Source organism: Ambystoma mexicanum, chromosome 2p (genome assembly GCF_040938575.1).
Source record: "Ambystoma mexicanum isolate Mex_15411 chromosome 2p, UKY_AmexF1_1, whole genome shotgun sequence".
NCBI lineage: Eukaryota > Metazoa > Chordata > Amphibia > Caudata > Ambystomatidae > Ambystoma > Ambystoma mexicanum.
The window spans coordinates 238,135,560-238,159,230 of record NC_090923.1 but is presented as its reverse complement, the minus strand read 5'-3'; the positions used below and the strand labels follow the sequence as shown (position 1 = coordinate 238,159,230).

Genomic DNA, 23,671 nt, shown 5'->3' with positions numbered 1-23,671 from the left:
GTTCCCCAAAGACACAACGTCTGTGTTGGACGTATGTGCTTGGCACTTCACTATTGCTACCACTGTTGGATCTTATAGGGCCTCAATCAACTCCTTCAGTAACTCTGCATGTTGCACTGGGGTCCCATCTGCTCTTCGAAACCCCCTCCGCCCCATCTTGCTAGACCTCCATGTACCGTTGTTGTCATGTAAGCTGAATCTATATATATTGTTACTGCACAACCTTTAGCTGCGTGTAATGCTTCTATTAGGGCAATGAGTTCTGCTGCTTGTGCTGAGAAATGTTATGGGAGGCGGTACTGCACTAGTGTCTGATACTCACCTTCTTCTAATCTCACCACTGCCAATCCCACATGTTTCTCTCCTGTGTCCATGTCAATCGATGCTGACCCATCCACAAAGTACACCTCCCCCACGCTCAAGGCATTCTCGCACACCACTGTGTCCTCCCCTGTTTCCCCTGTATAAGTCGCACAATTGTGTTCCTGCATGTCCTCCAGTGTGCATGCCTCTGTAATGAATGTTGCCGGATTCACTGTCCTGCATCGTACCACATGGATATTGGCGCTCGACAATATTATTTCATAGGCAGTTGCTCGCTGTGTGGTCAGTGTACTTTTTGATCTCTCAAGTATTGCAAATAATGAGTGTTCCACAAACAATGTGACAGGGCATCCCATTACTATTGTGGCACTTTTCTCAATGGCGAACGTGGCGGCGGCGAGTGATTGTTCGCACGCGAAATGTCCTTGCATCACCGCATCCAATGTGCCACTATAGTAAGCCAACGGTTTGTGTCCTAGGGAAGTCTTTTGTGTCAATACAGCTGTCATGAGTGTCTCCTTGCAATGTGAGAACAGGTAAAATTTGCGTTAATAATCAGGATTGGCGAGTACTGGAGCACTCGAAATCAACTCTTTTAGTGACTTGAATGAGGCGCTCATTTCTTCTGACCATTCTATTTTCCTGTTCTCTTGTTGTGCCTCCTTGAGTGCTTGCAGTAAGGGTCTGGTGTAGGCTGCATAATCTAATATCCATGCTCTACAATAGTTACACATTCCCAAGAATTTCTGCATCTCTTTTACTGTTGTGGGTTCTCTTACTGATCTTATTGCTTCTACCCTGTCAGGGATTATTCTTTTTCCGTCTTTTGATATCAGCTGCCCCAAGTACAGGACCTCTTCCTGACAGTATTGTAGCTTTTCCCTGTCCACTTTGTACCCCTTATTCGCCAGCAGCGACAGGAGTGTTACTGAGTCTTTTCTGCATGTTTCTTCATTCTGCGCGCAGACGAGCAAATCGTCTACGTACTGAATGATTGTGCTTTCAACTGATAAATTACCCAGGTCTTCGTGTAGTATGCGGTTGAATATGCTTGGGCTCTCACAGTATCCCTGTGGTAGTCTGCAATGTTCGTATCTCTTTCCCCCTAATGTGAATGCTGTCAGGTATCTGCTTTCTTCTGCCACGGGGATGGAAAAGAATGCGTTTTTCAAATCGACCACTGTGAAATGTGATGCCGTTTTTGGGATACTGCATAACATTGAAGCAGAGTTCGGGACCAAAGGGAACTCTTTCTGTATGATGTCATTTAGGGGGCGTAAATCCTGGATCATCCTCCAAGCCCCTCCCTTTGCTTTTTCGATCGGGTAGATACATGTTACATGGGGAGTTTGAAGACACTATTATCCCCTGTGCTAGCAATGCAGTTATTGTCTTTTATCCCTTCCTCAACTTCGTGGGACAATGGATATTGTTTCACTCGTTTGAGCTTTATTACCACTGGTGTCACTGCAACAACCCCACATCATGGGGGCCTGTTGTCCACAAACTGTTTGGCACCAGTCGCATATCATCATCAAAAAATGACGGTGGTGTTCCCACCACTGCCATCAACTGGACAGGAATTTGTCTAGCCTGAATCAAAATGTCACAGGGCATTGCTATTTCCTTTATTATTTCGCCATCATTGTCTGAATCAGAGAAGCGATCCTCATCAGATCAGTCCCGTAGGGCATTATTGGCGTTGATGCACAGTACAGTGCGCCATTCACATCCATCTATGTCCATCCCAATTACTGCAATCCTTTTTGCAATCCATTTTGCTGATACCTGTACAGCATGCAAGTCTAATAATACCACTGACCCTAGTGCTATGTCTGGGCGCACTATTGGGCGGAAGATGAATTCCGCGGGTATTCTCCAATCCAGCTTTTTTAGCTCAGGAACTACTTGGGCCAGTGTTTTCAAACCTTCAATGAACATTCTTTCGTCCACTGGCAGGCCACGTATTTCCGGAGCAGTTGTTTGAGCCTGTACTACCAGCATTACACGTAATGGGCATATTCCTGGTGTTGAACACACTATTCCTCTTTCTGTGAATTATATTGTCATGTTGAGTTTGCTAAGAAGGTCCCTTCCTAGCAAGTTTATTGGTGATTGTTCATAATACAGTAAGGGTGTTTTTACCGTTTTACCCCGCACTGTCACATCCAAAGCTTCTGTGTAAGGAAGTTCAATTACAGCCCCAGAGAACCCCTGCGTCTCTAACTTCCGGTTAGATGACGGAAACTGGCCCTCTCTAATACATGACTTCTCCGCTCCCGAATCCAGCATGAATATGAACTGTTTGTCTCCTATCTGCGCCTTTACCAATGGTTCCTCTGCTGCATCGTAGGTTGTAGATAGAACAGGACACGCAAGTGTTCTCTGTGGGCTGTCCTATGCGGGGTGTCTCATTGCCCCCCCCTGGTTGAACACACTCCCTGAAACTACTGATATACCACTATAGGGGGCTGGTGCTGGGGCTCCATTTGCTGTTGTCCCGAAAGGGTTGCCTGGTGTGTAGTGCATAGTGTCATTGTTCTGCGGGTGATTCTGTGCTCTGTATTGGTGTCCCTGCCGTTGTTCAGGGTACCCCTGCCCTGGGTCCCTTTGTTGTTGTCCCATTGGGAGACCATATGGGCTCCCCGGATGAGGATGGCCATAGTGTTCTACCTCTGGAAACCCGTTGTTTGGTCTACTCCTGCACTCTCTGGAATAGTGCCCCCACCTCCCGCAGTTCCAACAACTTCCTTGCGCTCCTCTGGGACCCTGCCATCCGTTTCCTCCCATTCCCCCATACCCTTGTCCAACCCCTCTTCGGCCCCTGTACCCACCTCGTCCCCCTGGAGGGGTCCACTCTTGCCACTGCGGACCTCCACTCTGCTCCTGTTCGTTCCACTGCCGTTGCCCCGCTCCTGCCCAACTCGTTGCCATCCTCCCCTGTATTGCTGCCAGCCCCTCCTCCTCCTCATCTCCCTCCCTGCTGTGTGGGAGCGCGGCTACTGCTGCAGCGACCCTCACCAGCTTTGTTTGTACTAGTTTCGCCTCGTCTGCCAATCTTCTCTGCGCCACCTCCTTTTCCCTCTTTTATTCGTTTGCAGTGGTGAACTATTATGCTCTGAATTTCGGGCCATCCTTTTGCTTCTATACCTGCTATTTTGTCAAGTGCCTTTTGCACCTCTTTTGGGAGACCCTCTTTATTATGAAGTAGAATAGTGATGTCGATTGAGACCAGGACATACCCGTTTCTGCTCTCCACATCTCTTGGGCCCGAAAAATGTAATCCATAGCATCTTCCCCGTCGTTCATTGTACATTGCATTACTGACTGCAAATCTGGTGTATCTGGAAACGTTTCCCATAAAGCATCCCACACCCTGGCGCGTACTGTGTTAAAAGAGGCACCATCATGACGATCGCAGTCTAACGTTACCCCCGGGAAGCCAGCTTTTACCCATACTCTGTCAGCTTGATCCCCGACTGCTGATACTAGCAAACTCTTCACGTCGCCTATTGGTAGAGGTACCCCGGCTGTGTGTTTCTCAAATGCATATATCCATTTGCTTGCCCCTCCTGATAGCGGGGGCAATAACTTTAACAAATTGGCCTTATCCATCTGAGCCCAGGGTATATAATTCGGCCTCCCTCCTCCCCTGTGTATTAGTGGGAGTTGTAATTTTCCCTTTGTCGTTGTATCTGTACTCACCTTTATTCCTGATTTTCCTAATGATGCCATTTTTCCCAACCTGTTCCTTAGTCGCCCTGTCCACTCTTCGTCCATCGTTCTCATTGAGCATGCGCCATCCAACCCCTCGCTTCCCCCTCCCATTGCCATACTTACCTTTTCACTTTCTTCTAAATCATCTCCTATATCACACAGTAGCTCCTCTCTGCCTCCTGTGGTCCTTACTTCATCATCAGTACACCCCTCTCTTCCCTCTAGTTCAATTATTCGTGTCGGTTCTTCCTGTATCCTAAACGGTATCTCTCCTTTTTTCCACCCTTCTTCAAGTGTTCTATTCTCACTCTGCGCTCTGGATGCAGGCTCTGATCTAGCGGTATTGATTGCAGTCCGCTCACATATGCTTTTTATTCTCTAGAGCTCATCTTTGGCTATAGAGAGCCTGGATTCCAGATCTTCTGTCAATTTCTCTATCTCTCTGGTCAAGCAAATAAGCAGGCTGAGCCAGGAAAAGTGTATTACAATAATCAATGGAGGAAGACACATGCACAGAAACCAGCGGGGCGCCGAGGTTCACAGGCAGGAAAGGAAGAACATGATGGAACAGCTTAAGCTGAAAGTGGCCCCGCTGACAAACAGCACTGACCTGGGGCTCCATGGAAAGCGAGGGGAGAGTTTCACCCCCAGGTTTTTAACCATAGTAACAGGTAACTGGGGAAGAGCCAACAGACAAAGGCCAGAAATCAGTTGTCCAGAATGAAGAAGCAGAGAGGGGCCTACTACCAGCACCTCGGTCTTGTCCCCATTCAACTTGAGCCAGTTGTTCTGCATCCAATCTCCCACAGCGACAAGACCTGCATGGAACTGGCTGCTGACTCAGGGCTGGACAAGTCCAAGTGAACCAGGATCTGCGTGTCATCTGCATAAGCATAGCAGAGGAAGCTGTGGGATTGTTTGAGCTTGGTCAGCGGTTGAACGTAGACATTGAACAGGACCATGGATATGGCGGACCCTGGAGGGACACCACAGGTGAGGGAGACTACCGAAGAAAGAAAATGAGGCAAGAAAAGAGCTTGGTGGCGGTCAAAAAGAAACAATGTAAACCAAGCCAGGATGGTGCCCAAAAGGCCGTCCTCTGCCAGACGATTCAGCAGGACTCCATGGTCGACGGTGTTGAAAGCAATGGATAAATCAAGCAACAAAAGAGTGCTAATTCCGCCCCCATCATGGACCCAAGCTAGATCATCCTTGACAGAGACAAGAACAGTCTTGGTACCCCGCCCCAGGCGAAATCCAGATTGAGAAGAGTGAAAAAAGGATGTATCTTCAAGAAAAGTAGTGAGCAGCGGGCAAACGAATATTTCCATAAGTTTTATGGCAAAAGGTAGAAGAGAAATGGGATGAAAAGTAGCAGGTACCAGAGGATCAAATGAAGGCTTTTATAGTAGTGAATAACAGTTACCTCTATAAGGGGGATAGGGATCACCCCAGTTAACAAAATAGATATTGTGAGAAACCTGATGGGTTTTCTCCCAGGTAAACATTTCGAAACCCTTATTCAGGGGGTTATGCTCAGGGAAATGCCCCAGGTGAGAGGTAGTACTATGCTGAGGAAGAAGGAGAGGCGAATGGTATATCGGAGGCCTTTATAGGCTATAACACATCTCCCTCACCTCCTCCCATTAAATCTCTTCCACCTAGAGCCAATGACTCCTCTGTACAGAAATAATCCTCTAAGATTTCCAACCCGCTTGCACCCAAAGATTATCCATCTCAGAATCCCTGCTTTCCTACATCCCAAACAACCTCAGACATTCCTTTCCACGTTCCTCTGGTTATTTGGTCCCGAACACTCAGTTTATCCGGACCAAACAGTACAGTTCCCACAATCTCCCCCATTCATTTAATGATCCCAGCTTTTCCGTTTGCCCCACAAACACTACCATTCCCGTCCCTCTGATTATTATTTTCCGATCACCCGATCCACTATGACACAACACTACCGGTCCCACAATCCTCTGTTCTGTCCTTCATCCTGGTCATTCTCATCCCTATAACACCTCTTTCCGACTCTGTAGGATGCTCTCACACACAAACCTTCCCTTTTTCCGACACAAACGCTTCGCACACCACAAACAATGGTCAAATAAAACGATCTGTGTGATTTATCCATGGCTAAATTTCCCGCAATGGAAATTACCGCATGTAAAAGGTCATTTTTTTTTCTTCGGGTCAGCTGTGGGGGTGTCCCCCGCAACCCACACTCACTATACTGTAAAGTATGGTGAGCGGGATGCTGCAGGGGACACCCATGCAGCCTTTTTTTACTGACCCCACCAAAACATAGATACCACTAAAGGTTTGAACTTTTAGTAGTTGGAACGTTTGGTGGTATGCTTTTTAGGTCTTTTGGTGGGGTCGGTAATTTTGACTCAGTAATTTCCTCCTATACCAAATAAAACTGCTCACCTGACATGTCCCAACCCCAGCGTTGGGCAAAGTCAGGCAATTAACGTGAACCACACACACCTGACGGCCCTTCCTTTTCCCCACAGGGATAAAAGGTGAAGCCAGAGAGCACAGTACAAGCAAAGCGAGTACGACAGACCACACAATGAGATGGCTAAGCAGGCCCGGCAGTTAAAGCGAAGGAGAAAGGCGGCAGGAATCGAGCGGATGTTGAGGAGAGAAGTGACCTTACCCTTTTTGTCCCAGACGCACAAAACTTTCGAGGAAGAAAGCCTTAGACTGCAAACAATAGCACAAGTGTCTTGCAGCAGATGTCAACGGTACACGGGGCAAGCTTATGCCGATAAGCAGGAGCGAGGGCAGCTACCGTGCTACCAGCCTTGACTCCAATGAAGAGGAAAGCCAAGCTGTTCCGCACAGCCGGTGAGTCGAGGGGATTACCGATAAGAACTGGGCTGTGTTGATTGAGAATCACAAAGTGACAAATTTTAACCATGTTCAATGAACTGTAACAAGTATTGAAGGGGAGACCAGCTGCAGAGGGAAACCGGCACCACGTGGGTGCTAACTCGAGAGACTCTGGTCGAGCCCCATATGAGAGAAACTACAGAATACAGAAGGTCGTAGGCGGGCCAGCGTAATAGGTCAAACTGGTCATACAGAGGGTCTAGACTATGGCTAGTGGCGAGTGCACATTTGGCACATAATCCATAATATACCATTCTAATGCATCCAACTGAAGTACTTATTTGAACTTAGTATATATTTTCAGTATATCTGTGTGGGGTTGTCCTTTGGTTACTCTGTTGGGACTAACTGTACCTATTCACCAGCCTTCTCCCATCCGAGTGAAGCCTGACTGCTTTGGCATTGCTATCCATAGAAAATGTTGTCTATTCTTTGGTTAGAACCCAGTCTTTCCTTTAGGATAAATTGTTTCACACCCCAGAGTACTGTTGAAGAATCTCCCTAAAAGTTCTATTAGGGAGAAAGTCAGGCACAGGGCCTCTGTGGCATCTCCCTCATTGCCATGCTGGAGCAGAGTGGGCTGAATTGGATGATTCTGTGAATGTCCACAAAGGAAACACCACTCAAGATGGCGGTCAAGCCTAAAATAGGCGTGGGACACACTGACGCCAATTGCGCTACATCAATAATGCTAAATGTGCGAAGACGCACAACAACTCGGCATAGCAAATCACAGCGAAGCCTCACTTATCACACACACACCTAAATCACATTGGCAGACCTTTCGGTCTGTGGGGAGGGATCAGGCTCCTTTAAGGGGAGCGGGTGGTCCGTGCAGAGAGTGAGCTGTTGGAGAATTAATGTGTTGGAAGTCGGTTGGAGGAGAGTAAATGAGCATCTAACAAGTGACTTGAGATGAAGAAGAGGGTAAGAGAATTGGAGGAACATCAAGGTGGGTCAAAGGAATATCAAGGAATGTAGAAGCATCAAGAGGAGAACTACAAAGAACGTTGCTTGTAAGAGGCAGTCTGTTCCTAAATCATTTGAAATAATAGATTGCCAAGTCCTGAGTCTAAACGTGGTGAGCCTATGAGGTGTGGAGTACGGAGCAAATGGTGGATGCAGATGAAACCTAGGACTGTTAAGAAAAGGATAGAGTGAAGATAATGTGTTCCCTTCAGTATGATAATGTGGCTACATATTAAGAAGGAGAGTATGGATGGGGGTGGTAGGCAGTATAAGCAGGACCCTGAAACAGGGATGTGGGGAGACTCCTAGAGAGAGCCCTGTGGAAAACCTGAGCTGGCCATCTGTTTGGTTAAAACTTAAGGCCTTTGGGAGACAAAGTGGCGCGGTCGTGAGATCCAATTTAAATCCAACTTGTAGCTGTCAGTCCATATCTGGGACCGTGGGAGACAGTCTCACCACCAGAGCACAGAGGAGGAGGAGGAGAAGAAGTCAAGAAAGAAGTATGGGGATTGTGAGGAACCTGAGGGCATCCTCGCTTCTTTTCCCCCTTTATCCACCTCTCGGGTGATCAGGGAAAGGCCAGTGCTTTTGGATCCTGACCTTGGGGGCAGATATACGATTGAACTTGTGGGCTGGAGGTAACTTGTGGGATGGAGGGTTCCCTATGAAAAGGAAATGGGGGATACCATGTCTCACCTAAGGACATCCTCTCCCCAGTCCCCATACCATCATAGGCCATTGTCAGCCCTTTCCCTGTTCTTACCCTAAAACATTTCCCAAGAAACAATAATACTCTACTGGAACGAGGAAGAGACCAACTGGAGTAACACATCCTCTTTTCAATAATGCACACACATATAGACCTCAACTGGGTACTACGATTAGGAGGAGGACAGCAAGAGTGAGGCAGGACTACCGCTTCAGCAGTGAGCAGTCTAGTCCTTTTTGGTCCAATCGTGATGGCAGGAAATTTAAAAAGGCAGAATTATTACAGAAATGGAGGCAGAAGCAGCAACTAGGAAAGCAACTATGGATCAGCGGTGTGGGAAGCGGAGCGCTACAGACCCGTTCAAAGATGCAGAGTTTGTTCAGCAGGAAGCAAATCTGAGGGATGCTGGAGGCCGGTAGCAGACCTCGGGTGGGAGACCGGTGTTACTGAACTGCAATTGGAGCATCGCAGGTGGTACCAATGCCACGGAGAGCCGGCGGTGGGAGAAGAAGCGAGGTACCGCACGGGAAGGCGAGATCCCGTGGTGACAGAGGAACACGCAATGCCGTAAGCTCCGACAGGTGAGTGGACAAAGAAGCCGAACCACTGGGCTGGCAGGTGAATATGCAAACCAGGCAATGAACATGTGAACATGGTTTTGAATACCAAACTAAATGAAAGGCATTACAAGTACTTTTGAATAACGAACAGAGTGAAACCAAGCTTTTGACCGCTAGTGAATATTGAGCGGAGTGACTGAAAGTTGGGGAATTTGGCACATACCACAAACTGTATTATATGAGACACAAGTATTGGAAAAGTCAAGCGAATACCAAGGAGGGTATGGCGTGAGAAAGCAAGTATTGGGCAAAGTCAATAGATTTCAGTAATTGTACTATATGAGAAAGCTAGCATAGGCAACAGCCAAATGAGTTCTTGGAGCTGTGTGTTATGAGAAAACCTGCATTGGCAAGATCCAGGAGACTACAAGAAAGTGTAACAAGTGCATGGTGGCCAATCAAGCCACGGTACAGTGTCGGGAGAGTGTGACACAGGTGGATAAATAAAGCCTCACTGTCAAATTGAAACAGTGGCATATTGTCGATGAAATCAGCCAAGATGGGATATCGGTTGCGTCACCTGTGATGGGTGGACCGTATGGTCCAACAACTGCGCCTAGACCAAGTGCCCCCCCCCCCCTTGTATGGACCACTGAAACTATCCATAAAGAAGCTTGTGTTTGACAACAACCTCTTATGTGATTTTGAAGTTTAATTAAGCTGGAGCAATTCAACTGCCTATGTGAACTAGTGAAAAGTACCAATATCAAAAGAGCAGGGAAGTGTCCCAAGGAACTGTTTTTGAAAAGTTGGAAGATTTGAACTCTTGGGGATGTGGGGGGGGGGGTATCTCGGTGCCATGTGAACTATTTTGAAATTGGGGAAGTGTTAGGGAGAACTCTCATAAATGTGCCAATTCCTCCCACCTTAGAGCCCTCCAGCTCTTTTGCTAAACTTTGGGACTTTGAACCTTTCAAATCAATGTGTTTTCTGTGTTCGTTTCTTTTTGAATTATGGAGTCAGACCAACCCCATAGGCATCACCCTTTCATGCTTGTCACACAGCATCCTCATTGCAGTGACACAGGGAAGCCTTTGGGGTAAACTACTGTTTCTCAGAGAAAGTAAAGTGAAATTGACTTTACTAGTCTTTCCAAATTCCTAGACCCAGCACACACTATCTTACAGTAGAGTGCTGGAGGGGTTACTTAGTATCCCCTATGTCTAGAAACTCATATAGCAGTCAAATGCTACCCTTTCCTCTCAAAATGGCTGTTGGCAGTGGTTTTACAAAAAACTACCATGATGTTTCCCGACCGGTAGCATTAAATTGCGTGAGCCTGTTTTTTAAGATGGCGTCTGAGCCTCCTTTGTTTAAACGGTTCCCGGTCTTCTTTTTTCACCATTTCTTTTTGGAAAGGTCCTTCTAGAGTTTTTCTCTGTGCGCCAAACCAGGTTTGGTCCCTTGGTTCCTACTCCTTTGGCGGGCTTCAGGACTGAAGACCGTCTCTGGCGCCCGAGTGTCTGGGGTGGGCAGGAAGTGACGGAGGTGCCTGAAACTCCCTGTGCTTAGTCTCCTAGGAGACCTGAATCGACTCTGGCGTGATTGGCTGGCTGACTGTCCGACAAGGACAGCCACTCTGCTGGGTGAGTGGCAGCTAGGCTGGAATGAATGGGAGAAAACTGTTTAAAAGGTGCGTCTCTTGGCTTGGAAGGCAGAGTCAACCACTGGAATGAAAGAACCGAAGACGAGCTGGAAGAGGACGGCTGCTGCAGCTCCTGGACCATTGGTTTGCCCGGTGAAGCCCTGCTGCAGGTCCGAATCACAAAGTTCATCTCGACAGAGAAGCCCTTCAAGGACGGCTTCTCCCTTTTGAGTTGGTGGGACCAATCAACTCGTAAGCCACCTGGATACAATTCTCGGAGCTAGTTGTATTTTCCTCATAGTGCTGCAGGAAACCGAATAGCCTGGGAGAAGGACACCAGTTTGTGTGCTTGACTACAGCTACCGGAATTGAAAATTTGCCATTGCCAGCTTTTTGACCAGTCCGAGTGCAGTGCAGGAGTCCCCCGACGTCCGCCCTCTTGTCCCCACGACGGAGGCTCAGGAACAGCGAGATCTGCAGGAACTGCCAGGAACAGAAGTCTTCAGCTGCATCTTTTTCTTAATTGTAAGGTACTGTGAAAACCCGACCGAGAGAACCTGCCTCTCACTGTGAAAGTGCTTGAAACTTTGGTAACTTGCAGGCTTAGTCAGCTTGTGACCCAACATATGAATCTTTCTTTTACAAACTACTTCTGAGAACTTTGGCAAATACTTTTTCGTTTAACTTCCAGAACTGCTTTATCCTATACAAGACTTTAGCCCATTGACTTTGGCCTAACCTATTGCATTGAATCAACTCCTCTGGTGAACTCAAACTATTTGCACTGTTTAAGAGTAACTGTAATATTTGTTTTGTTAACATATGCCTTTTTGCTCCTACTTCAAATGCTCTGAATGCCATTTTGCTCCTCCTTCAAAGTAGTTTAAATGCCTCAGAACCTGATATTGTGAAGTACTGAAGTATATTTGTGTTTGATATAGATTGCCTCCTTCTAGTGAATGTTTTATAACTGACTGTGAAATAAATTAGTAAGTGTTTTACCAAGGAACATTGAGTATAAGAGTCTATTTGAATGCTTGTAATTATAGATCTCTGTGTAACACCCTTACAGCTCACATTCCCTCTTGAGATTCAGCAGCGCTATCACAAAACTGTGTAGTACGGACTTATACCAAAGGTTGGTTTTGCTTACACCTGTAGTTCTAGTTGTGTGTAGTGGTACCAAAGGGTACTGCATACAAACTTTGCCTAACAGGAAGGGAAAGCTGATTACAAGCCAAAACATGGAAGAAGCTTTGACATTTATTTTGAACACTACTCGTTTTGATGCCGACATCGCTACACATTGCATTCCGTTAGTTGTGAGGGAAAGTATAGGTTTTGGACACACTGATATTTGATTTGGACTTCCTGACAGAGACTATCCTTAGTTTTCTTTAGGTAGGGAAATCCCACCTTTTAGCATTGGGCAACTTGGCCCTTACTCCATCGTGCCTTTTTAAGTTAATAAAACCTTTGTGAACCGTTCTTGTCTGCGTCTACTTCATGATGCCTTCTCAGAATACTTCAACCTCAGACTGTGAATTACTTTTTTTGTTGAGCCCAGCAACTAGAACTCATGGCTTGGCAGGTGACAGTGCTTTTCTTTACTTGCGGACGACACGTAGCTCTCTTTCAAACTTCCCTCCACTGCCTCCTTTTCTTCCTGTCTCATTCCTGACTGTCGGACTGCTATACAGGCATGGTGTGCTACTAATGATCTCTGCCTTAATGCCAGTAAGACTGAGATCCTTCTTGTTGGGACCTCGGCTCCCACCTAACTCTCTGGCTGCCCTTGTTGCCCCCCCCCTCACCCGGCTGTGAGGCAAAACACCTTGGTGTCTTTTTTGACTCCTCTCTCTCCTTCCCTCCACACATCATGGACCTTGTCAAGAATGTCCACTTCCAGGTATTCTCCCTTTCCTCAACTTCCCCCCCAAAAGCTCAGTGTCTCCAGATCTCTGGTCCTCCCATTTGCCGTTTCAACTAATCCAAAATAGGACTGTGAGACTTATCCTTGGCCTCAATCCCAGGAATCGCATCTCTCCAGCCCTAAAATCTCCACTGGTTCCTGGTGGCTGCGAGGATCAAGTTCAAGATTCTCCGCATCATCCACAAGACTTTCTGGGGCCTGAGACCCCGCTACATCCAACTCTCTCTCCATAAATACCTGCCTGCTAGAGCCCATTCGGTCTTCTAGCTCCAACTCTCTGGAGATCGGACGCTTTTCCAAAAAGAGAGTGGGTGATAGATCTCTTTTCCGCTGTTGCCTCCCTCTGGAATGGCCTCCCTGCTCCTTCAGACCTGAGCCCGACCTCCTTAAGTTCCGGAAACGTCTCAATACCCTAGTTTTCTCTTCCTCCTTCCCTGATAATGTTCCCCTCTGCCTCCTTTTGACGGGCTGCCTGGTACCTTCAGATTCTTACAGGGCACCAGGCCCTCCACGCCCTCCAGGCCCTGATCTTGGTCTCCCCTGACCACCCCACCACACTTACTTGCCCTACGGGGCTACCTCCCCCTGCACTACCCTGGCTGGGCCTGCTCCTCCGAACCTATCCATCCCGATCCTCGTACTTAGCGCATGGACCTCCTTTTCCACCACTGGCACTTGTCCACCTGGCCTCCCCCTAGCACTTGCCTAACCCATGGGCCCCATCCCTTTCTGCCCCGCTATTGCACGCTCCCCACTCCTACCTACCTGCACTTCCTTTCCCTCCTTGGCATTAGCGCCTTCTGCTCTGACCGGCACTCCCTCCCTCCCTGTGTTGATGCACCTTGAAACACAATTTTCTGAATAGGTGCCTTATAAATACCCAATAAATACAAATTTAGCCATATACATTTGTCTGGTCCATCATTAAGGTAGGAAACCTGGGAAGAATTCTAGCCCTTTGGAGAAGCTAACCAAACCAATAAGTTTATTCAATGTGCAACCATTTTACTATGTGTTCTCAAAAGTTAGTTTAATTATGCATACTGTTGTCTGCCCTTATTGTATTAATCCTTGTCCGGTTTATGACGGCACACAAGAATAATTTACTCCATACTTTCTCCTTCTCTTCCTTTTATTCAACACCTCTCCTTTGTGTCTCACTGTTTCTCATTTCTCTTTTTTTTCTTGCTTCTTTTCTAATGTTCTTGCATACTGTTTTCTGTAGTGCTTCACTATAGAATTGCCTCTATTGTTTTGTTTACAGATTCAAGAGCAAAACTTTGAGATCACAACATTAAGAATTGATGTCACTACAGATGGGAGGCATGCAGAGGTTGAATTTACAACAGACTGGCAGAAAGATGCAGAGCGTCGTGACCTCACTATCAACTCAATGTTTCTTGGTACTGTGTATTGTAAATGTGCTTGTTTTTTTTTTGTTTGTTTGCGTCATTACATGTTGAGGAAGAGTTTCGAGGGCAGTGGCTCAATCCCTTCTGCTTCCTCCGACCCCATAAATAGTTTCTCCCCAAGCTTTTGCTGGGAGTTGGAACCCTCTCATTTCAAAACAATGTTAGAAGCTGCATGTCCTCCTTTCTTGTGACATTACTTATGAATATATCTGTCATTGTGGTCTACCCTGCAAAATGGAATGGAATATTAGGAAGAACATGAAGTAGCTAGCCTCATTTAACCAACCATTACAATTTCTAATGGCCATTACTTCCCTTCTATGTTGCAGTCAATTATCAGGCCAGCTCTTACATATTATTTCTTATTCTTTGAAACAGTGTTCAGAGCATTTTTGCCTCAAACTGTTTATGGGTCTGAAATCTATTTTATTTTATGTCAATCTAGGTAAACATTATCCTTTTTCCATACTTTGCATGAACTGTTCATGGTGATTTCCTGATACAAATGGGGATGTTGGTACTTTTGTATATGTCTGACTCGTTGTTCACGGCTCCTGTTCTCATGGCTACACTTTCTTTGCATTTGCTTTATTCATATTTGCCAGCTCTTAGTAAAGAAGAGCTGGTAGATTGGCAATAGCAAAAGCAAATTCGGGTTTGGTCTGCTTTTTCAGATCAAGATAACAAAACCTGAAATGTTGTTAAGAGTATTATGGTACGAAAAGGAAAGGGCAGGCTCAGTATTTTTTTAATGTACAACAGTTTTGACCATGATCAAATTCTGCATCTACAGTATTGCTTCTATTTGTCTGTTAAGATAACTTTGTGTGCTGCTAGTACGTTCTCTTTTGTGCATCTGCAACGTAGCTAGAGTACGATGCATCACAGACTGGACTGTATGTCTCTTGGCACTGATCCGTGTGACACTCATCAGCGACTAAGGAATCCTGCAAAACAGAAAAGATTTCAGAGGTGGACCAAAGTGACTGGGACAGTAATAGGTTAATATGCTAGCTGTGGTTTGCATCCCCTAAAATAGTCTGCCGCCCAAGGTCATCCGCTTAACAGGACAAATTGTAAAACCTTTGCTCAAATAGAAGCTTAGAGTGTGTGGATGCTATGGATTTGCTATTTTTTTATTATTAATTTTCTTATGTAGACGGTGTGGTATACAGATATTAAAAGGTCCCACATCTGATGCATGCCGTGGTGAGAAGGCAGCACATTATGTCTTCCTTAGATAAAAATCGAATTTGGGCACCATTGTTCAGTTCTCTTGTTCAAGATGGAGTGACTGTTATGCTAATGAGTTAGCTTAATTGGGATTGCTGGAGTGGCCAGAGCATGTCTCAGGCAAAGTAAGTGGCAGGTGGTACTGTAAGTATGATAGTGTATGTCCTTTAAAAATGTAATAGTCATTAAACATTAAGGTGCAATTTGGCTAAGGTTATCATAAAGAAAACCTTTTGAAATTCATTGAAATATTTTTAGTGATGTTACTGTTGCAGCACAAAGCAAGTTTATTCATGGTGCCTAAAGACCATGACTATGGCGCTGCCATCTTCATGCAAACCTAATTTGTAGTCTACCAACGTACATGCACATTCTGACAGTTTGTGCAGGACATGATGAACAAAAGAGCAAAGTAAAGAGATTGTCCTGCTAACTTGTAGGGATCGCTTTACATTTGATTTGTAGGTTCACGCAAAGCAAAGCCGAATCACCTGTAAAGATCATTTTAAAGACCCTATTTTCAATGTGAACCAGCACAATGGAACAGGTTTTGTGCTGTGTGTTACAATGTTACTGCTTTTGGTTACTTTTGTATCACTTGTGGTAACTTTTTATCATTTTACAATGCAGCTTACACTGCAGTACAATGGGGTGCATGTTTGTATTGCCCTAGACTAACACTCAGAGGATTTGTGGTTACTCTAGGTGTGCTTAAAGCATAGGCTGGTGGCAGCAGTGACTTTTCCCCACTTTTTGGGGGTTTTAGTTTTACCGCATTTGGCTACTAACTGTGGCTACTGATCAAATATGGCTGTGCCATGAGATTTTTCCACCTTTCTTTTGCCATCTGGTTCTTTAGCCTTCTCCCTGGCCAGGAAAATCCTTTTAAAGACTTCCAGTGCCCGGGAAAGCAGGAGCTAGTGGTGAGCTGCGTGTTTGCGCTGCGGGATGTGGGCTGGGTCTGTCGGACTCCAATCCACAAACTGGTTTCAGATGCATGAATGTTCCTGGCAGTGGTCCTAATTGGACCACTGCTGCGGTGTGTGTGTGGGCTAGTCCTGCTATTGGCTAGTGGGAGTTTCAGCTCTTACCTGGACTTTAGGATAAGAGGACCTCTGCACCCATTCTTCAGAGATCCTGGAGAAACCTGAAGGAGCCAAGTATCATGTCCAGCTGTGAGACCCGTAAAGAAACCGGAGAGCCGACTGAAGGAGGCCTGCCAACCAACTTCTGTTGCTGTCCTAGAGGAGCCCTCTCTTGCTCTTGATTTTTAATAGTCGTGTGAAGGAGCTGCGACCCTTGGAGTGGAGGGACCATTAATTTCCAACGTCAGCTCAGTGCCCTGCCAAAGGAAGCCTTCAGAAGTGCCCCGGAACCGTCCTGTGGCTGAACAGCTTAGTTTTTGGGCCACCGTGCTGCCGGCATCACCGTACCAAGTTTCGCCCTGAAATTTGGTGGAACCTCAGCTGTCCCCTGCGAGATTCTGGCGTCCTAGCATCGAGGGGACCCGAGATAGGAAAGAAAGTCTGACTGCGGCTGCTGAGTCCTTTTGCTTTGCTCTGCTGCGGTGACCACCGCCTGAAATAACTTTCCTGACCTGAATCCAGTCCTGAGAGGGGTGCTGCATCAAGGGTTTCAGCATTCTTTGATCGAGAGTCCTTGCAACAGTAAAAGACACCAACTGGAGATCAGCTCGAACCTGCAACCCCTGCGAATCGAGGCCTGCGAATTTCAGTGGAAAAACCAACATTGTACCATCTTCCTTTGTTCTGCCAAGTCTGGGGAAGAATCAGAGTACGGGGTGGGGCGGTAAGCAACAGAGCTTCTAACCTATCCCTATACTCCCATTATAAGTCCATGGGTTTATAATAAAGCTTATTTCTAACATTTTTGTTTTTGCCAATGCTTGCACGCACAAGACAACTGACTGTTGGGGCTACTTTTGGGCATTAGTCTAACTTGAACCCTAACCCTAATACCCCTTCACTGGACCCCAGAGACCCTACCTGCATTTCATCCTGCATCCTAACTTCTGTGGAAATGTAACCTGAACTATTGGGCAAAAGGCCCCAGACAACTTAGGGCTGGACCATTTTATTAGGGATATCATCTCTGTGGACCATAAGTGCATAATACTTGTCTAACCTTTCCTTTGCAGAAGTTTCTGATGTGTATTATGCCCTATACCAAAGTGAATGTATATATGTATTTAGTTTGATAGTGTTGTGTGATAAGCCTACCTGCTAGTAGTCATTTTTCTATAGTGTGTATTGGCCATAAATAAATAACTGTATTGTTATACATCCTGTCTAAGTTTAATCTTTGACTCCCATTGTGTGACCTCATTGTGGACCCCTTTACAAGCTCTCCCCCGCACCCCCCTCTGAAGAACTTAGCCTAGACCGCCTGTCACTGCTACCTAAACTGGTTTGGCTACAGCTTCCCAGAGTTGTTCCTGTCACAATTTAGGTTGGCCTAACACTGTGCATGCGTGACCAAGTTATGGTTGCTTTATAGTTTAACCATAGTTCGAGGAAAAGAGGCATATCTAGTAAGAGCATTTTAATTGCAAAGATGGAAAAAAGCTAATAAAGTAGTTCACTTCAAAACTGATACCGGCCAAGCACCAAAGAGATAAAGAGAAATTAGATTGCAAGCACGAACTCAGATAGTTTGATTATGATTCAAACATTTCAAAAATAAATTCTATATCAGCAGAGGTATAAAAACTCAAAACAGAAAAATAATTGAGGATTCTTGTAGCACTTTAGACTATGCCAGTTTCCCCTAAGATCTTGTGTGGTTTCTTTTTTAAATATTTCATGACTCAAATTGAAACAATCTACAATCAATCAATCGGCTTCTTCTATAGCGCACTGTCACCGAAGGCATCATGGCGCATAACAGAGATACCAAACAGAGACTGAGATACAAACTCACATGAAGAGAAAGGATTTTAGCCTTTGCTTAAAAGGTAGAAAATCTGTAGTGGTTCTTAGCTGGTAGGGCAGTGAATTCCAAAGCCTGGGTCCAGCCACAGAGAAAGCTTGTCACCCAACCGCTCCTTCCTATATTTAGGCACGTTCAGGAATGCTGCGTTTTGAGGATCTCAAGGTCCGGGCTGTAGTGTAAGTGTGGAGCTTCTCCTGAATGGCTAGACAGACTTTGCCATTCGGCACCCGATGAATCGTACACAAAGCTTTGAATTTGACCCTAGCCTCGATATGCAGCCAATGGAGATATTGCCGTGCCCCAGTTACCCTCATTCCAAATGGAATATGTTTCACCAGACACACTGCTGCATTTTGCAGCACTTGCAGGCGCTGGATGAGGTAAGATGGTTGTGCTAGGTAAGTCGCATTACAATAGTCAATACTCCCGTTTACACACGCTGCCACTATCTGGGCATGGGATTTGTCAGGGACAAAAGGAAGGACTTTCTTCAACTGTTAGTTTGAGAAACCCCAGTCCACATACTTTGTTGACCTGGACCTCCATAGACAGTGATTCCGGTATTTTAATACCCACATTTCGAACCACTCTGGCTGGCTCTGGCAGAGGACCAAGTAATAATGGTCAGAAGTCGTCGGCCATCCCCAATCTGCCTCCGGCGGACCAGTTATCAGGATATCCGTCTTTTCACCGTTCAGCTTGAGCCAATTTGCCTCCATCCAGCCCCAGACGGAGTCCAGACAATTTTTTTGTCTTTCACTCACATTTGCCTGGTTCGGATCTAATCTGACCAAGATTTGAATATCGTCTGCATAGGAGAAAACCCTAAAACCAAACGAATGAATACGTCCCATCAATGGGCGGATATATAAATTGAAGAGTAGGGGAGACAAAGCTGAGCTCTGTGGGACACCGCAGGTAACCGCAGCCGGGGGCGAATGATAAGGATAGAGTGAAACTGTTTGAGATCACAAAACCAGGAAGGCACAAAACTAATCCAGTACTGCCCCCGAAAGCCCTGCCCTGCCAATGATATTGAAATATAATTTTACAAAGTTCTCTTAAGCATGCATAATCTAGCCCCTTTTGCCTCCAATGACACGATAGATCGCTCTCATCCATTTCAAGGAGAGTACATTGAGGGTTATCTCTCAAAGTAGACGTCTTGATCACTTTTGGACATCTTGGGTCCAACCCAGTTATAACGGACAAGCCAAGAGGTGGTTTGCTACACAGTGTGTGCTATATAAATGAGCATCCTCCTTCGCTCACTCATCTCTCCTTTCACACCAACATTGTCTGGATTCCTTACATGAGGGATTTTTAATCTCCAATCTATCCTATTCAGCTTAGCTCCTGCAGAGTATTGTAGTTTAGTAGCTGCATTCCTTCATGGAAACCAAGATTCTGTATTTTGTTCAATTTATATTCGTTCACTTAAGAGTAGGGGTGTACCGAACAGTAAAGTTACTATTCGGCCAAATACTGAATAGTTCGTTTAAGTATATGGCCAGAGCCAAATAGTGAGCCGAAATAGTAGTTTTGGCTTTTGTGTAGGCATGGGAAAAGCACTTGTCAGGCACTGCCATAGTGTTAACTGGTTATCAATGGTTGCAGGTGCAAAATGGTGCAAATACCTAAACATATAAAGATAGTGCATAACAAGCCAAAACAGTTGGCGTTGCCAATGCTTGTTTTAACAGGACTTCAGTTAAGGAAATGCATAGTGCTTATAAATTGTCTAATGAGAACTTTCATTCACATGCCCTTTGTCCAAGGTAACTGCAATAAACCCATGTTTCAATAAAGCTTTACACGTGTGACTTGCCATTCCTTCCCTTTCAAAGATATTATAATCTTCTATGGCAAATAAATATCTTTTCACATCTAGTCAGGATTATGTTAGGCCAGTGGCAAGGAATACAAGTTGTTATTTCAGGAGCACAAATTGTACCCAACGTGTCCATTCAACTCTTGTGCCATCTGAGTTATTAAACATCTGAGAAAGTCCCCTAGTCACTTGGGATACGAGAGGGGTGTCCGACCCCCAGCTCTGAATTGTTCCTGTTTCATGTGCTGGGACCGGGAGGGGGCATGGGATTCAATTAGCTCCTTTTGCTTTTGAATTTGGTTTCACTCTTCTGTGTTTGCACTTGTTTAACTTGGTGGTGCGCTTTATAACCAGTGTATCCGTTTAAAAACATGATGTGCTTATTTTTGAAAGTGGTTGAACAATTGGGGGATAGGCAAGTAGATCACGCATATTCAGGCCCGGAAAATATTCACTGGGATGTAGCATCTGTCAGTGCGGCTACAGAGCCCATAGAGCGTTTCGTGCCATAGCCGCCTGCGCTCAAAGACAGACTCCTTCCCAGGGATCTCTATTTAATATACATGTTCGTCATCCCGAGACAGACTAAGGTGTCCATTGCTGAAAAGCTTAAACACTCTTACAGTGCCAATACAAACCTTGAGCCTAGATCAGTGTATGTGCCGATCTCCCCCTCTCGCTCCTCCCCCCATGCCCTCAACCAGGGGTACCGAGGCCATGTTGCAAGAGTCAGAGCTGATGTATGGGTGCCGGAAACCTCGCGTGTGCTTGGATTTGAGGACAATTATGCCAGGATAGTTGCTCAAGAAAGTGTTAAAACACTCAGCCCTGCAAGCAATAAGCAAATGATATACATGAAACGTAAAACATAACAATGTACCCTGTTCACAGATCACAGGCACACACTTGCCTTGGGCCCTACTGCAATGCAGTTAAGGCAGATGCAGACCGAGTGCAAGAGAATACAGGCCTGACTCCTGCCATTAGGTGAGACAGGAAATCCCAAAGTGGGGCCGCAGCATTTCAAAGGGAGCCTTCATTGTGACACATCACCTGACGGCCAGGTGTTGAACACTGCGTCACACACTGGGGCTTGGCGCGCTCTCCATGATTTGCATGGGTTTGTAGAGCCCCTTTGTCTTTTCACCCATCTCCTTCAGATTACGGTAATGGTAGGGAGACACTGGGCCGGCCCAGCAATCCGCCACTTTCTGACTGCACTTTTTTTCAGTTGAATTATGACACGGATTATCCAGCATGGGACGCAAATACCACTCACACCATGTTAGTGTCAAGGGCTTTCATCCCATCCGAAAAATCTGTAGGGGCGTAACTTCAGCTTTGAGTAAGGTTTACAGTAAGTATTCGTCTGAAGACGAAAAACAGTTTTTCTGCCAATATTCCGCCGAATATTTACTCGAAGCCGAAGTTCGGTACACCCCTACTTAAGAGCAATCACTTCAGTTATGCAATCTATTCCATAAATGGGAAATGGATAGCAATGATGTTGGACACTTGTCTTATTGAACCATGGGTGCAAAATGTGCATTTGCCAGTAGCCATTGGCTAGTGATATTTGACTCTGCGAGTTGGAAATGATATGTTGCGTGTTTGTTTAGAATTGAGGTGACAAGTAACTTTTTATCCCTGGCTAGTAGCTTCCACCTTGGATTTTATGCCCTCTGGGAACTTATCAGCATTTTACTACATGGTCATCCACCAACTTCTTCAAAAGTGTCTTCATGCTCTATAGTGTTATTCAAAAATGTCTACAAATCTCAATGTTCATGTTATACGTTCATAATATATGTGTTTGTATTGAAGATTCAGTGACCTGTATTGCTCCACAATACTTTGCATTAGTAGTGTTTAAGATTGCTCTGGTCAAGTTGATCTGTTTTCAGCCTTGTCCAAGTCAGCACTTGTGTAATTGAATTCTTAATTGGCCAGCAATAATCCACTCTTTGAATATTTTGAATTGTTCAGATAACATCTTTGAATATCAAAGTGTCCAGTGTTAAAAAAATGAAGTAAGCTGTACCTTATTCAGGTGATTCAGGGGATACCACCTTTTTCAAACTCTCTGCTAAGCTTTGGATTGTCTTGTGGGACCAAGTGTTCTCCTGAGATTTTGCAAGATTTGGTGCATGAAGGCCACAATTTCCCCCGGTCATAGGTTTTGGCTCTCCTAATGCCCACAGGACAGTTGAAATCTACCTTACATACTGAACACCAATTTCCTTGGTGCTATTTCTGCACTTCACGTTCCTGCAGTGTACTTTATTGTTTGTGTAGTTACTGTCGTCAGTCTGTGTTTTCCAATACTGTTACCTTAATTACTTGCAATCATACTATCCCGTTTCTGCATTGTCCAACCCATAGCCATGAGGGCTTGGTCGTGTGTTCCTAAGCTCTTTGTCCGTGTACTTGCCCTCTGTATCTGGATGTTTGACCGTGCTCCATGTTCCCAATAGTTAGTCACTATACTAACAATAGGAAGAAAGACACAAATAAGACTCTACTTGGCATTGCATTTACCGTTATTATCCATTGCCTATGAATGGGTCACCAATATAATTTTACAGACTCACTATGCCTCTAATTTAATCACAAGACTCCAATATTACCTCTGCGTAATTCATGGGGCAACATCATGCAAGGCTTTTCAGAGACTTATCAATGTGACCATCTGCAGAGCAGGTTACCGCAGGTCACCTCAGAGAGCGAAGACTGGCTGCAACAAGTCCCCATCAGCAGGCCGCGACAGATAGAGGAGCAGTCCCAACAGAGCTTCCATTAAGAATAAAAGGATGAACATGCAGGAGCAGGCATCTTGTAGCACAAGTTGGCCATCCTCTAAGTTCCAAGGATGCACTCGGAATGGCGACAGCAGCAATGAGTGAGTTAGCTCGAGAGAGCTGGTCAGTCCACCAGTTGGTCCAGGGACACGTCCAAAAGCCCAGGAAGCTCAGATCCTCGAGCAGGGGTCAATACTGGTTGATACCACTGGTCAAGGGGTCAAAGAACCAACGAGGGCCGTCTTAAGATAAGGCAAAGGAGCAGGGATTCACCAGGACTTGGCTGGAGGCAATGCTGGCAGCTTCAACAGTCAGTGGCTGCACTTATTCGCAGGGGTCTTGGCTCCAATGATGATCTGTTGAACGGCTGCAGGAGTCTTACTTTTATCCAAGATCTAGACTGGAAGCTGGCTTAAGGTCCACCAGTGGTAAGGATCTGCACGATTCAAACTAATGTCCAATCATGGGTAGACACAGGCCACACAATCTGCCCAGCAACAGCCACTCAGTGGTCAGATGTGTACTGGGATCAGACAAAACCACTTTTCCCCCCACCCCCTCCACACACACACCGCCATTTTGCCCTTGAAAGCATGAGCCTTCCCCATGAAAGAGCATGCCATATATGGCAGTACTGGACCCCTATAGGGCAAGAAGAAGTCCAAAGAACAATATGGCCAAAGGCCA

General features: G+C 45.7%; 1 protein-coding gene across 3 annotated transcripts in view; it reads left to right on the top strand.

Moving 5' to 3' along the window:
* The window catches only part of TRNT1 (tRNA nucleotidyl transferase 1), a 212,791-nt gene that overhangs the window by 68,658 nt on the left and 120,462 nt on the right, over positions 1-23,671 (top strand). For all 3 annotated transcript variants that reach the window (XM_069643520.1, XM_069643521.1, XM_069643522.1), the window contains one exon: positions 14,023-14,161. In XM_069643520.1, coding sequence (XP_069499621.1) covers positions 14,023-14,161 — 139 coding nt within the window. The remainder of the gene's footprint in view (positions 1-14,022; positions 14,162-23,671) is intronic.